A 16,226-nucleotide genomic window follows, 5' to 3' on the forward strand; every position below is an offset into this window, starting at 1 on the left:
AGCAGTACCTACTGCTTTGAGATGTCTGGAATGTTTTATGTGCCTGGTGCTTAGTACATTTACAACCATGAACAAATCAAAACTGTTTCTGCACACAGAACTCACTGACTAGCTTGGAGGCTCTTCACATGGTGGGAGAGGGGACGTGAGAGAAAGGTTAAGAATGCTCTAGAAATTATGTGAGAGTGACCTCACGTGGACTAAGAAAAGCTTGAAGGAGAAAGTAACATCTGAAACCAAAATACTGGTCAGTGGGGGAAGGGAAAGGACGGAGTACCAGGGAAGGTGAGCAGAGTCCAATGGGGCTGAGTGCAGCTCAGTTGGTAAGTGTGCTTGGCTAGCCTGCACGAAGTGGGCTCAAGGCCCAGCACTGTATAAACTGGTGTCATGGCACGTGCCTCTAATGCCAGCATTTGAGAGGTACAGGCAGGAGAATTACAAATCAAAGTATTCCACTGATACATGAGGACCATTTGAGTTGCTGTCTCAATAAAAACAAAACAAAACACACACCAACAAAAGTGCATTGGAGGTGGCTAGTAGAATTCAGAAGGTAGTGAGAGAATCTCAACCTGCTGAACCAGAGCTAGAAAGCAGAAAGGACAATGGTGACCTAGGAAACAGAGCTAGCAAGATTTGGTATTCAGATAGGTGAGAAAGGTTTTAGTGTGGACAGCAAAATACCATTTATTTTTATTCACATATCTGAGTTGGAGATTCATGTAAGACATTCAAGTAAAGGTGAGAGATTTCCAGACACCAGCATTTAAGATTTATAGGAATCTACATTTATTGTCATTTTCAATAATAGCTTTATATATGTGAAGTCCAAACTTTCATTTAAGGTAATAAAAATATTGGCACTCTCTGGAGATAAAACTAGACAATTTTGCTATTTATTAAGTGATCAGAGCATAAAGAGAAGTAGTAACATTGTTTAAACTGCACTTAAACTTTAAATTGTTACTTATACCTATGGACCACTTATATTCCTATTCCCCAATAAACATAGGTGATACATTTTAGATAACTAGTGAAAATCTCTGCAAGAATTATTTTAGGATTTTTATATTACATTTACTTATGTTTTAAAGTAGACTTAATTACAGTAATTATTATGCATTTGGGCACTCAGGCAGGGAGTTCATCTGGAGGTCAGAGGATAGCTTGTGCAGATTGGTTCTCTCCTTCTACTAAATGGGTTTCTTAAGAATAAACTCAGCTCATCAGGTTTTGGCAGCAAGCACTCTTACCCATTAAAACCATCACATAAACCCATATTTTAGGATTTTTAATTCAGCAATCCCCCAAAATTTCATAAACACATTCCAGATCATTTTGATGAACAATTTCTAATCTAATAAGGCCACAGGAGGGGCAACCTTGTCTATGTTTATATTTTCTTTCAGACAGATTGTTACTTTTTAAAACTTTTAATTGAAATCATGCATATTAATGGGATGCCATTTGATTTTTCAATATAAGTATGTATTTGTGTTTTAATCAGGCTAAGTATATCTACCTCCTCAAAAATTTGTTTATAATAAAAACATACAGGCTGGAGAGATGGCTCAGCGGTTAAGAGTACTGACTGCTCTTCCAAAGGTCCTGAGTTGAATACCCAGCAACCACATGGTGGCTCACAACCATCTGTAATGAGATCTGGTGCCCTCTTCTGGCCTGCAGCCATATATGCAGGCATTGTATACATAATAAATAAATAAATCTTTAAAAAAAAAACCATACTATTTCTTCAATGTTTTTTTAGAACAACTTTTAAAAATGTGTGTGTAGGTATGTGCACATGAATGCAAGTGCTTATGGAGGAAAGAAGTGTCAGGTCCCCATGGAGCTGGAGTTACAAATGAGTCACCCAACATGGTACTAAGAATCCGACTCAGGTTATGTACTTTCCCACATACCAAAGGTTTGTTTGCTTGTTTTTACATGCATTATCAACAGTCACCCCACTTTGCAACACAACATCAGATCTTATCCCTACATAACTGTAACTTAGTAGCCTTTAGTCAACTCTCCCCAGCCTCTCTCAATCTCAATGAAACATATCAACTCAGACACATAAAAACAGCAAAATGGCTGGGCGGTGGTGGTGCACGCCTTTAATCCCAGCACTCCCAGGGAGGCAGAGGCAGGCAGATCTCTATGAGATCCAGGTTGGTTCGAGGCCAGCCTGGTCTACAGAGTGAGTTTCAGGAAAGGTGCAAAGCTACACAGAGAAACCCTGTCTAAAAAAAAAAAAAGCAAAATGAAGTCTAAAGAACACCACAGACATTTCAAACAAAGACTACCATAGTAAAGGTAGAGAAACAGGGAAAACTGAATCATCACAATTATGCTAAAATAACTATAAACACACTAAGGTGTGGTTATTAAAATGGTATTCCTGAAATGCAATATGTGAATTTTGTGCCTAGTTTTATGCTTATGTATATTAAACACAGTAAATTAACAGTATAGAATTGTTTTCTTATCCTTTTGAAATTTCAGTTTGAAGACGTAATCTACAATGAATGCTCAATTGTATTTATAGTGTTACAAATACAATGTATACTTAAACTCAAGTGTAATTTCTCTTCTCTTTGCAGGTGTGGAGGTTACATGTGGAGGAGAAGTTGACACTATCTTTCTTGATTGCTCTCCATTTTATATATATTCTGGCAAAGTCTCTCAAACCCAGAGCTCACTGTGCTGGCTAGTTTAGCTAATGAGCTTGCTCTAGGGATCCTTCATATTCACCTCTGATAAACCAAGCTGAGCAGAGGGCTATCACCTGTCTTTTATATGGGTGCTGGGGAATCTAAACTCTGGTCCTTGCAGCACTTTACCTGCTGAGCCATTTTCCTACTCCCCACCTGCCCAGGTGTGATTTCTTCTGTTAATAAACAGCATCAGAAATGTTCTTTTGATTTATTTGGCTTTTTTTTTTTTTTTTTTGTAAAGTGTCAAGGGGACTTTATTAGAAGCAAAATGATAACATAGATCAGATATGCTGCTTGAGAGTATTCAAAGCCCAGAAATACTCCTTATCATCAAAGTAAAATTAGGATATGTCCCAAATGTAAACAAATATAAATATACAAATTTCTGTACATATGAATCCAAATGTATATGATTGTGGATCATTCATTCATTCATTCATTCATTTATTTATTTATTTATTTATGTTTTTCGAGACAGGGTTTCTGTTTAGCTTTGCACCTTTTCTGGATCTCGCTCTGTAGACCAGGCTGGCTTTGAATTCACAGAGATCTGCCTGCCTCTGCCTCCTCCCAAGTGCTGGGATGAAAGGCTTGTGCCACCACTGCCCAGCGGGTAATTTATTTTTTAAAAAAACTTATAGAATGTTTATTGTTTACAAAAATACACCTGATTTGGTGATAGAAAGTTTTTAAAAAGTAGTTGGCCAGAATTCTAAAAATATGAATTCTACCATACCTCTACCATGGTACAAAATATGTGAACAGGTTTACATGTTTTTTTCCATTGCTAAAATGTGAGCTCTGTTGTTCACATCCATATTGCAAGCACAATGTCAGATATACAGAATGTACAGTAAGCTGCCCTGTCATTTACTGAGCCTTTTTTCTCTAGAGCAGAGAAGTTAATGGTATAAACATTAATAATTGAAAAGAATACCTGAATCCGAATTTGCAGGAGTTGCTGATCGGCTTGCCTGTGAGAGGTGTTTAAAACAGCTAGTGAAAAATCCTCGAATGTGTGTAGACAGTAGAGTTCTCCAAGATTCACATGTATCTTGAAGTAAGACATCATGGATCAAGTATGGTAGCACAGTCTGACAAAAGTCAGTTTTCACCTAGAACACATCATTTAGAATAACATAATTCACTTAAAATGCTTATCCCCTATTACTGACATATTTAAAACTATAGTGATCTCCCATGAATTCAATATAGTACTAAATAGCAACCACTATCACCAATATTATGTCACAAGTAGTGTTTAAAGAATAAATAAACAAGCCAAGTGGCAGTGGCACACGCCTTTCATCCCAGCACTTGGGAGGCAAAGGCAGGCAGATCTCTGTGAGTTCGAGGCCAGCCTGGTATACAAAGAAAGTTCCAAGACAGGCACCAAAAAACTACACAGAGAAACCCTGTCTCGAAAAACCAACCAACCAAACAAACAAACAAACAGTAATACCAAGCAAGATATCTCAGGACTTGGGAGATGGTGGCAGGAGGAACAGGAGGTCAAAGTCATCATTGGTTACATACTGGGACCCTATCTCAAAATAAAGCAACAACCAACAAAACCCCAGGGTTGACCCTGCTCCTAACACACTAGAGGCACGTGCTCTCCCAGTCGGCCACCACCTTTGTCCCCAAACACTCTTAGCTCTTTGAAACGACTCGTACACGTACTATTTGCTGAGATCGACTGGACCAAGAAAGACCTTCAAGGTAAAACTCTTGCCCACTGCTGCCTGTCTTTCTTCACTCAGAAAGCATGCTGAAGAATGCCAACTGACAGTGAAGAAAGCAGGAGCTGACTTCCAGTAATACACGTAATTTATAATCACCATTACTAATTACTCTAGCACTTTGTAGAACTTAACCAATATGTGGCCATCTCAAAACTAAAGCCTGCCGTGTAGTTCTGGCTAACCAATGACACCCACTTTAATGGATTTACAGTAGCTGAATGTAGGTTACACTGCTGGCAGATGATACACTCATCACGCAGGATTCTTTCAAACATGCAAATCACAGAAGATACATTGAATGAGAAAAACAAAGAAGAACAAAAACCGTAGGATCTAAGTCAGATTAATTAATCCTCTTACCTCACACATTGGCTTTAATAACTGAAGAATTTCACTTTTTATGCCTCCACTGTCTAAAAAAGCACACGTCAGTGTCTTTATCCAAATGTCATGACTTTCACTTTGAGGGACCCACAGATTCACATCATCTAGGCCTTCGAACACATCTTCTTTAACAAATCGGGGTACTTCTAAAAACTAGAAGCAGAAAATCATTTTTAAGTCACATAAATATATGGATATATGGAAACAGTCAAAACTGTTTCCAGTAAAACTAAGAACACTTAAACTACACCTGGGGCCCACCGTACGGGTCAAGAAGTAAAGGTACTTGCCATCAACTCTCACTGACCTAAGTCTGATCCCCAGAACCTACATGGTGTAAGGAAAGAACTGACTCCAGCAAGTTGTTCTCTCACCTGCTTGAGTGCCACAGCACACACATGTCTACACACATAAACACACAAATGAAAAAATAAATATTTGATAAAAGAATTAAATCTGAATAGAGTATTTAAAAGTTAAATAGATTAGACTAGGAATGGTTGTTCAGGCCTATAATCTCAACTATTCAGAAGCTGGAGAAGGAGGAATTTAAGTTCAAAGCCTGCTTGGTATCTTAGTGAAATCCTGTCTCAAAATAAAAGTAAAATGGAGCTGGGTTATAAGTCAGTGGTCAAGCACAAGGCCCTAAGATCTAATCCCTGCTACAAAAATAAATGAGAGAGGAGGAGGAGCACACATGTGGAATGGGGGGATTTAAACTGGGGAAGTGAGACTGTAAAAAGATTTCCGGTGTAGGAAGTGAGAAACCTGAGTTCTACGGTTAGCACCGTCACTCATTGGTAGCATATTATACAAATCACAATCTCTGCCTCATCTGGCCCATCTACAAAACTGGTGCAAATCTACCACGCAAATTGATTTCAAAATAAAATGTGATTTTATATGTTAAAAATACAGTACTTTACACTAAGCTATACTAATAAGTTCATTAACAGTCTTTATTACTACTAATTTTACTAAGAATCAAACTACAATACATTAAAATTACTCTTTAATGATGGGTATTTCCATTGAACTTGAACAGGTAAAAACAACTGCACATTGCTGTCACTTTCTGAAAAGAGGAATGCTTAGGGACAAGAGATGCAAAAGATCTTAATGATACTGCAGACTGCTTCCAGCGGAATCGTCATGACATCAACATGCAAGAAGGGTGCTTACAGTCCTCTTACATTTCATCCAAGTTGGGCTAAAAGCAGTAAATGCTTGTTGGCTGATCACAACACCTAAAATCATCCAGGATCAATGGTGCTTGGGATTAAAGGGTCCACTACACTGGAAAAGAATTTCCCGCAGACCCAAATCATCACTTCTCTAGGTTATCTATTTCAACTTTTATAAACTGCCATTGTGAGAAATAACAAGTCCCTTGAATCCAGTATGTGCAGTATGAATTTTTCTAGCAAACAGTATATTATTCATAACTATTTTAAGCAATTTCATATCCAGAGTACAAAACAAATGTAACCATTCTACACAAAATAGGTATTCAACAAACATTTGTTACTTAAGAGACCTTTTTCCTTGATCCTCTAAAAGGCTGTAGATAGGTCAGCATGGGATCCTCCGACGTCTTATAATTCTCCCAGAAACTGTGCCCAGTCTTTGTAGCCAAAATGTTTTTCAAACACTTAGCAGCAGCTGATCGAACTTTGACACTGAAAAACAATTAATTTATCAATCTAGAATGCTATGCAAATTCCACTGGAAATTTTTAAAACTAAAACTTAAATTATTAGAAACTTCCTATCTATAAAATACTGTAACACTGAAGAAATAAAATCAAAGATTTTAAAAATGTTCCCTCAGTAAACATGAGTTACTGACCACTTCAGCAGCAATCCTCCTCATTCTATACAATAATGACTGTGTCACACTGACCATAAATTTACAGCATTCTTAAGAGGAGCTACTTGGAAATAGCGTAGTCTACAAAATATGGTTAGTGAAAAGTGGCAAAATCCTAATTCTCCTAAGGAATTGCTAGTATTTTCTCCAGTGATACAAATTATTTTTGAGGTAAGGTACAATGATATCTTACTCGAAATGATAAAATTATTGCAAAAATTTTTTTTTTCCAGAACTGAGGACTGAACCCACAGCTTTGCTTAGGCAAGCGCTCTACCACTGAACTAAATCCCCAACCTGCAAAAATATTTTTGAAGGTACATACTTATTCTGACAGAGCAGTTAGTTGAAAATCATTAGAACATAAAAGTTCTAAATAAAAAGTACTGAATCCACCAGGTTTAAATGAATCCCCAGGGGTGTCTTGGCCCTGGAGGAGATGGGAATGGAGGGGAGGGGCTGGGGAGAAGATGGGGGCAGGGGCAGGAGGGAGGAGGACAGGGGAACCCATGGCTGATGAGTAAAATTAAAACACAAATAAATTAAAAAAAAAAAAAAAAAGGAGAGGGAAAAAAAAGTAAAATTCCTTCTTTTAAAACAAAAACACCCCACAAAATGGAGGGCTACAACGGTCCTGAAAATATAGCAACTGACAAAACAATGTTACCAGGCCTGAGATTGGAATGATGACAAGTTATCAAAGGAAGGTTTACTTCTGTTCAGGTATGTTTTGCTACTTACCCAGATGACCTATGAACCTGGATATATTTTTCCACATCTAATTCCTCAGCAAATCCTATTGACTATGTTAAAAACATATCCTGGTTCCATCCACGCCCCTCTTGTTCATTATTGATCTCCTAATTCATACCATAATTTTTTCTCCTCTGTACTATAGCAATAATTTCATAATCAATTCCTGTTTCTACTTTTGCCCCTTAGTCATGATGCTGGTTAGTTTCTTTTGACAACTGAACACAAGCTAGAGTTATCTGAGACAATGCCTCCAGCAGACTGGCCTGTAGAGAAGTCTGGGGGAACATTTCTTTCTTTCTTTCCTTCCTTCCTTCTTCCTTTCCTTCCTCCCTTCCTCCTTCCCTCCCTCCCTCACTTTCTTCCTTATGTTTTGTTTTTCAAGACAGGGTTTCTCCGTGTAGCTCTGGAGCCTGCCCTGGAACTCACAGAGATCCACCTCCTTCAACCTCCCGAATGCTGGGATTAAAGGCTTGCGCTACCACCACCCAGCTCCATCTTGACTTTTTTGAAGAGATTTTCCACAGAAAACTTAATCATAAAATGATATGATACACATTAATCTCAAGTTGCTTTTTTTTTTTTTAATTATGTACAGACCTGCTAGTGTAACTATACAAGCATGAGAATAGTGGGCAATGGGTAAGAGTTCTTTCTCTTTTACTGTTGGAGGGGGAAAAGCATTAGGTGTTTAGGGGTTTCAGCATACAAAGGGGATGTTGACTAAGGATATAACCACAAAACCTGATCAGAAAAGACTTCTTTGAGGAATGTCATGTCTGAGTGATGATAAATTAATTTGAGATAATTAGGAGTAAAGCATTCCACACAGGGAGGATAGAGTAAGATCATCTTATTTATATTTGTCTGATATAGATACAAGGTGTATGTATATACATTAAAGCCATAAATTTTTGTATACAGTGGTATTGTAGTACACCATACACAACTGGCTTTTATATGACAAATCAATCACTATTCTAGTTTGCTTCTACTGCTGTGATAAACACCATACCCAAAAGTAAACTGATGGAAGAAAGTGTTTATTTCATCTTACAGCTTACAGTCCACTGTGACAGGAAGTCAGGGTGGGAACTCAAGAAGGCAGGAACTCCAGCAGAGCCCATGAATGAATATTATGCACCAACCAGCTTGCTCTCTAGGTCACATACCTTTCTTATATCTATCAGGATCACCTGTCTAGGGCTAGCAATACCCTTATTGGCCTGGGTCCTTCCACTTCAATCATTAATCAAGAAAATGTCCCAGCTGGGTGGTGGTGGCAGCATACACCTTTAGTCCCAGCACTAAGGGAGGCAGAGGCAGGCAGATCTCTGTCAGTTCCAAGACAGCCAGGGCTACACAAAGAAACTATGTCTCAAAAAACAAACAAAAGGTAAGATGAATTAAGGCAGTAGCACATGCTGCAATCATGGCACTTAGGAAGTAGAGGGCAGAGGGAGGAGGATCAGAAGTTCAGGATCACCCTCAACTACATAAGAAAATCCAAGGCCAGCCTGAACTGTATGAGATTCTGTCTCAAAAAAGATAAGAGAGAAAAAAAAAAATGGATTAACAGTGGTTGAAAGACAGGGGAACACAATTAAAAAAAAAACAAAAAGGACAGCAGTAAAATGTTTAATGCAAGAATTTACAGACACTGTAAAATTCTTTCACTTTTACTGTATGTTAAAAATTTATATAATAAAATGTTAAGATGGAACCCATGCCAGTCAGTTTAATATAACAAAAACAATTATAACAAAAAATATAGGGCCATTAAATCAGTAATGGAAACATGGTAGGTATAGGAAGAGAGGCAGAAGAATGAAGTCGACATACAACTATACTTTTAAGAGATGCTTGGCTGGAAGAAAACCTTTGAACTCAGCCTCTCACAATGGTAATGATGGAGTGGACAAATAAACCAGCAAATCAATGACTAAATAATGGGAGAGCTGGGAATATGGCTCAGTGATACCAAGGATGTTTAAGGCCCTGGATTTAGTCCTCAGCGTTGCAAAGAATTAATAATAGTAACAATAAATAAGAAGTTAATGAATAATGAAAAGAAAGTAATCTTACAACCAACAAGCTAAAATACTGACTGTATCTTAAAATTTTGTTTTGAACAAGGAATAAAAGAGTAATAGGAAGATTCTATTAGTTTGAACCTTCTGAGGTTGCTCCATGGATTATTCTAAAAGAATCAAAATAAGGGGTTGGGGATTTAGCTCAGTGGTAGAGCGCTTGCCTAGCAAGCGCAAGGCCCTAGGTCCGATCCTCAGCTCCAAAAAAAAAAGAATCAAAATTAGCTTGGAGGAACATAGCACTCTGGTTTTAAAGATCATTTAAATTATCACTCTTTACATTCCTATATTTAAAGTTCATAAGGGTGAAAGTGCATGACACAGCACACTTGTAGAGGTCAAACGACAACTTTCAGGAGAAGGCTCTCTCCCTTTACCATGAGATTTGGGGATCAAACTCAGGTTTTCAAGGTTGAGGGCAGGTGCCTTTCATCTGCTGAGTCATCCCACCAGCCTTCCTTAATTGTCTGTGTGGAACCACCTGGCAGTTTACTTATTTATCCTTTGTCTAACTTAGTCTCACTAGAATTTAAAACAGACCTTACTCTTCATCACCATCAAGTGTCAAGAACAAAGGGTATTTGATCATACAAATTAATAAAGGAATTTCATAAAAATATACAAATTTTTTTAATGTAAAAATTTGAAAGTCTAGAGTAAAGAAATGTCTTAATAGTTAAGAGCACTCATTGCTCTTTCAGAGGACCTGGGTTAGATTCCAGCATCCACATGGTGTTTCACAATCACCCAACTCCAGTTCCAGGGTATCCAATACCCTCTTCTGAGCTCCATGAGCACCAGGTACTCACATGGTGAACATACATACATGCAGGCCAAACATTCATGGACATAAAAGAAATCTAAAAAACTTAAAAAAAAAAAAAAAAAGGAATAGAAAAATAACTTGCAAGACAAAGTGTTAAGTTAGGTATTAGTATAATTTTCCTGAAAGCCAGATTTGGATTTGGTTTCTGTAATGGGATGAAAGGTATACTCACCTGTCTTCCACCAGGGTATTGTTCAGGGCAGTCAGCATTATCAAGGTCCACTGAAGTTCTTTATCTTCAGGTAACCCGTGGGCTTTGGTATTAGCTGTATCTTTATTATATTGCACAGCTATAGTAGAGAAATCCAGAGGACCTATTTCTCCCAAACACCTTCCAACAGCCTCTACATATAGAAACTTAATTTTAGTACAGCCATAAATAGAAGGGTATACAACATTTCCAATTTAAAAAGTATTAACACCATTTTGTCATGCTTAAAAAGGATTTCAGTCTTTTCAAACATTGGGAGTAAAGAAAACTAAAAACACATCAATGTTGTAATATATATTTTCCCCAGAAATGACAGAAAATAAGTTAGCAATTATAGTAACACAATATTAAAAGCACAAGTATTAACATGTCTGGCACTGTATAAAGTATCAACTTCATACCTTAAATAAAGAAAATCCAGGGTGTCACACATATGTCATTCATAAACCTTAAACATCTAATTCAGTGAAAAATTTTAAACACATATCATCATGTCATCTATAAACACAGGCAGCTTTGCTTCCTTTTCCAGTTCGCACACTTTTCAATTCTTTTTCTTTGCTTGATACTCTGGCTAGAACTTCAATACAGTGCTGAACACAAGCAGTAACGGGAATAACTTTTCTTTCCCTGATGTTAGAGGAAAGATTTCAGTCTATTACCAGTAAGTGTGGCATGTATTACAGGTCAAAACAGAATCATTCTGTGTTATACAAGAAAGCCGCTTTGGACTGCTGGGCTGCATAAATCAGCTTTATGACCAGAAGCAGGACAATGAACAAAGATGTGAATTCTGGGTGTAGGGGAGATTCTCGGTTTCTGGTAAGGTTGAGTTTCTAGTTCTGGGTGGTAGATGCACAGGTATTCTTTGTGTACAAATACTTTAAACTAGGTACATGTGGTCTGTATTATTCATGTCTATACGTGAGATACATTTTAATAAAAAACAAACTAAAGGTAAATATACTAGACAGTAGGCTCCACTGGGAACTGAGATGGACACTGGAAAGTGCACCAACAGCTCTTACTCTTCCCCTTCTCAGTAAGGCGCTACTGCCATGCCAGCTTCCAGCAAACATTAATCATGTGACTTTCCACACTAAGACCACCAAATCCAAATACCTATACTCAACGAAAGACTTAAATGGTATTTCAAAAAATCTGAGTTTAACCATCCTTCAGAATCTTTGTCCCTATTTGCTATATTCAAAATAAACACTAAATACCAGTAAGCCATACTTATAAAATATTTCAGAAGTTAATTAATTTGCAACTTAACTAAGCAGAGATTTATGCTATTCCTACATCTTTATAAGGCATTTTAAGATTAACATTTATACACTATTAATTATTATTGCCAACTTATAAGTATATTTAAGGAATATGAAAGGCAAGTGTCTAGGGTTACCTGAATTAAAAAGAAACATAACTTAACAAACAACAAGCTTACATTATTCTGATCATAGTAAAGACTGTTCACCTAATCGTTACCTAAAACTTCTCTTTCACCAGTCTGGTTCACCGCCATCTTGGATAATTGCAACAAGCTGACAACCAGCTTCACCACAATGCCATCCTGCGGGTTATCTAGAAATAGTTTAGAGAAAAGTGTTTCCATTATCATAAGGATAACACATGCTTATTTTTCAACACATACCTCCAAACAAGGACATTTTAAAAGGTTTTAAATCATAAACAGATTTTAAAAATACATAGATAGAATTCTGAAGTATGGCCACATGGAAATGATTAGCAAAATTTACCAAGCAGATAGAGAAATATCTTGAACAAGCTGAACAGCTAAGTTAATATCTTATCAAAGTCACAAATGACTAGAAACATAAGAATCATTAAACACAAAATCCAGAAGGACCTTGCTTAGTCTGTTACCACACAGCATTCAGAACTTAGATACACACCACGCAGTGGCCTCTCTGCAATGATGGGAATATAACACACACATGGAAAACACTCATTCACATAAAATAAATAGTACCCTGAGATGCTCTCCTAAGCTCTAGCAGCTGATCTTTATGCTGTTCCAGTTGTCTTCGAAGATCCTTCAATCCTTCAAGCCTGGTCAGTGGAAGTGGATTGTAAGCACTTACTGAAAGAAAATGGTTAATTTCCTAAAAGACAAAAATCAACTTAATATTAGTTGAGTATGCACTGGCTAAGTGTGAAAAAAGAAAAAATAATAAGCAGTGTCTAGATGCTGAAACATGGAAGAACTATGCTCCTTCTTCTACCTTAATTCTGACAATGTTTTAAAGGTTTAAATTCTTTCTTTCTTTATTTACTTACTTATTTATTTTTTTTATTTTATTTTGTTTTTTGTTTTTTCAAGACAGGGTTTCTCTGTGTAGCTTTGTGCCTTTCCTGGAACTCACTTGGTAGTTCAGGCTGGCCTCGAACTCACAGAGATCCTCCTGCCTCTATCTTCCAAGTTCTGGGATTAAAGGCGTGTGCCACCACCGCCCGGCAAAGGTTTAAATTCTAAGAGTCTCTTATCTATATCAGATGTCAATACAATAGACTTCAAGACTGCAACAGCAAGCCGAATTGAAAGGTAACATCTCAATTTTTATTTACTTAGTAGTATAAGCTGAATTTTACATCTTAATGCATTGTTTTCAGATTGATAGTCTAATAGAATTTTAAATTATGACATTTAAAAGGAGAATAGAGACAAACTGAAGTTTATAAAAGATTAACATGCTAAATATCATCACTAATATAAACATTACTGACCCTCAAAGAAAAAGGTGGCAATTCTGAGATATTAATGAACCATAGGACCCTAAGTGTGTTAAAATTAATAATATTTTTTATTTTGTATTATATTCTTTGAATATTCAAATTCCTCTTTGTCAGGAAGCTTTGATATCTATACTTTAAATGCAATGCAAGAAGATGCATAATGATCTGTTTTGAGGGGCTGAAGAGAAGGCTGAATTATTAAAAGAGCTGGCTGCTCTTGCAGGGTACCTGGGTTCAGTTCCCAGAACCCATGTCAGGTGGCTCAGAACTATCTATAACTTTGGATACAGAGGGATCTGAAACCTTCTGTTGGCTTCCTTGAGCATATGTACATATGAGGCATACACAAAGACACATAAATTTAGAATATATATGTATATTTTAAAAGATTTGGATTTCATTTAAGAAGGTAAATCTCATGTATTACTTTTACTACAACAGAAAGTGTTGTCATTATAGGTAGAATATTAAAGGTTTTAAAAGAAATACTATTGCCTATATTCTGTAATACAAAACTATAAATAAAACTTTTATTACCTCTAAGAGTGAAAAGGGTCCTCCACTATATTTGATTTTCTGTTGAGTAAGTCGTAAATCCTTAAAAACAACATGGTCGGGAAAAGGATCCAAAAGTTTAATCGTGACAAAGAGGTTTTCATTGTCCTTGTTATCTATCACCAAGTACTTCAACAACTCTAATACCTGAATAATTACCAAAGGAGAGGGAGAAAAGCCTTAATTGTATTTAGAGAGCCAAATCCTATTATAATTGATAAACCTCTGCTAATCTAGAAATGGTCTAATGGTATGTGTGGTACTCATTTATTGGTATGTATGGCTTCAGAAACTAAAATACGTACAGTGCTACACAAAGCAGGCATAACAAACACAGTGTTAATGGAACATTTTATATGGGATCTCACATACCATAATAGTGAGAACTGCTCACTCTACTTTGAAATACTTCTACATTTCAGTGTAACAGACAAAACTATCAGATTTATTAGATCAAAATTACCAATGGCTAGGTAACTGATTTCAAAGATTAATTCACTAATAACGTCTTCCCCATCATTTATCAAAAAACATGCCCATTAAAACTACTAATTATACCAGGTAAACTTAAAGCATTCAATTCCTAAGAGTACTGTTTATCTCATATACTGCTCTGAGGATGAACTGGGAATTACCTGTTCTTGAACCTCCTGATATCCCACAAGTGGTATAAGTGTGCCAACAATAACATGCAGATGGTTTTCTAGAGCATCCTTACAGTGAGTTACGGCTGTATGGCAAACTCGACTTAACAGGTCACAACAAAGGAAAAAGCTTCGCAATGATATATCTGTGAAATGAGAAGGCCTAATAGGAAAAATAAATAAAAAATAACAAGGTCTAAGAAACTACTCTGAAGTACTATTCAAGTCATTTTTACTCAATGTCTCTAATTCTGACATGGCTTGACAAAAAAAATCACTTTTATATCTAATACTTCAATGGTTACAATCCAAAAAAAAAAGCATGTCAGAAAGATACAGAATATGTGGCCTAAGCACCTGTTTTCTGATAAAAATTACTGAAAAACAAGAAAACTGTCACAGTCGTTCAAATAGAGATCAAGGATCACTGCAAGCCCACAAGCACTGAAGGACAGTCCCAGCAGTCATTTTGTAAACTAAAGTCTTAGTCTTTTTCTCACGTTTTCCTCATCCCCAGTCTTCTGATAGTGCTCCTGGTAGTCAAGTAACCTCTGAAAGGCACTATCCAAAAGAAGGCAAAGAAAACCAGCTTCATTGAACGCACACAGCAAGAAAACCATTGACAAGACAGCTACTTGATAATAGCTGGTGTCAACAAAATAATAATAAGACAAGAAGGGAAGGAGGAAAGGAAGGAAGGAAGGAAGGAAGGAAGGAAGGAAGGAGGAAAGAAAAGAGAAGAAAATGAATAAAGGCCAAACAAGGCAGGGGTGATGGCTCAGTGGTAGGAGTGCTTACTCTGAAAGCATGAGGACCTGGGTTCCAATGCTAAACACCTATATAAAGAGCCAGGCACGGTTGTTCATGTCCATACCATAGGACTGGTGGGCCAGGAGCTTGCTGACCAGCCAGACCCGATGAAACAGCCAGGTTCTCACTTAGAGAAATAGACGAAAGGAGACAGAGAAAGACACAGCATGCCCCACTCTGGCCTCCTGCACACCCACATACTCAACAAATATGGAACAGCATTCAGAGTCAAACCTTAGGGAAAATCTGATTTCAACACTTAACCTCATTATATATGAAGTGGTCAGATTTTATCAACAAAATTGCAAACCATGTAAAGAAATAAAGCATGGAATATTCAGAGGAAGAAAACAGAAACATTTCCTGAAGAACTTCAGACGCTGGAGTTACTAAAGAAAGAATTCAAAATAATTTTAAAATTTTATTAAATGCTGAGACTACAAAGAAGTATACCAAAGAACAAAGAGCAGGAATATGGATGCAAAAAAGATCTATGGACACTAAGTTATAGTTGGGGAACGAGACATTCCAGTGTTCTACAAAAGAGGATAACTGCAGATAATAATTGTATTGATCAAAAAGCTACAAAAAAGGATTTTGAATGCTCTCACCATAACAAAATGATGAATGTTTTTAAATTTCCATTCTTTGAAGACATAAAAATATAACAAACCTCTGGAGCTAAAAAAGAAAAAGGCACAGCCAAATGAATTTATGAGAGACTATCCAGAGAATACAGGCCTGCAATTCTTATTATTTGGAAGGCCAAGGCAAGTGGAATTCCTGAACCTAGGTGTTTGAAAGCAACACAGCAAGACCACTAATGAATAATAAGGAAAGAAAAACTACCTTAATAGCA

General features: G+C 36.9%; 1 protein-coding gene across 2 annotated transcripts in view; it reads right to left on the bottom strand.

The window, feature by feature from the left end:
- Positions 1–16,226, bottom strand: part of Atm (ATM serine/threonine kinase) — a 113,076-nt gene that overhangs the window by 45,658 nt on the left and 51,192 nt on the right. For both annotated transcript variants that reach the window (XM_036192817.1, XM_036192816.1), the window contains exons 30-37: positions 14,549–14,720; positions 13,896–14,060; positions 12,595–12,727; positions 12,090–12,185; positions 10,560–10,731; positions 6,387–6,528; positions 4,826–5,002; positions 3,658–3,835 (exon numbers count right to left, since the gene is read on the bottom strand). In XM_036192817.1, the coding sequence (XP_036048710.1) occupies positions 3,658–3,835; positions 4,826–5,002; positions 6,387–6,528; positions 10,560–10,731; positions 12,090–12,185; positions 12,595–12,727; positions 13,896–14,060; positions 14,549–14,720 (1,235 nt within the window). The remainder of the gene's footprint in view (positions 1–3,657; positions 3,836–4,825; positions 5,003–6,386; positions 6,529–10,559; positions 10,732–12,089; positions 12,186–12,594; positions 12,728–13,895; positions 14,061–14,548; positions 14,721–16,226) is intronic.

Source organism: Onychomys torridus, chromosome 7, assembly GCF_903995425.1.
Source record: "Onychomys torridus chromosome 7, mOncTor1.1, whole genome shotgun sequence".
Lineage (NCBI taxonomy): Eukaryota > Metazoa > Chordata > Mammalia > Rodentia > Cricetidae > Onychomys > Onychomys torridus.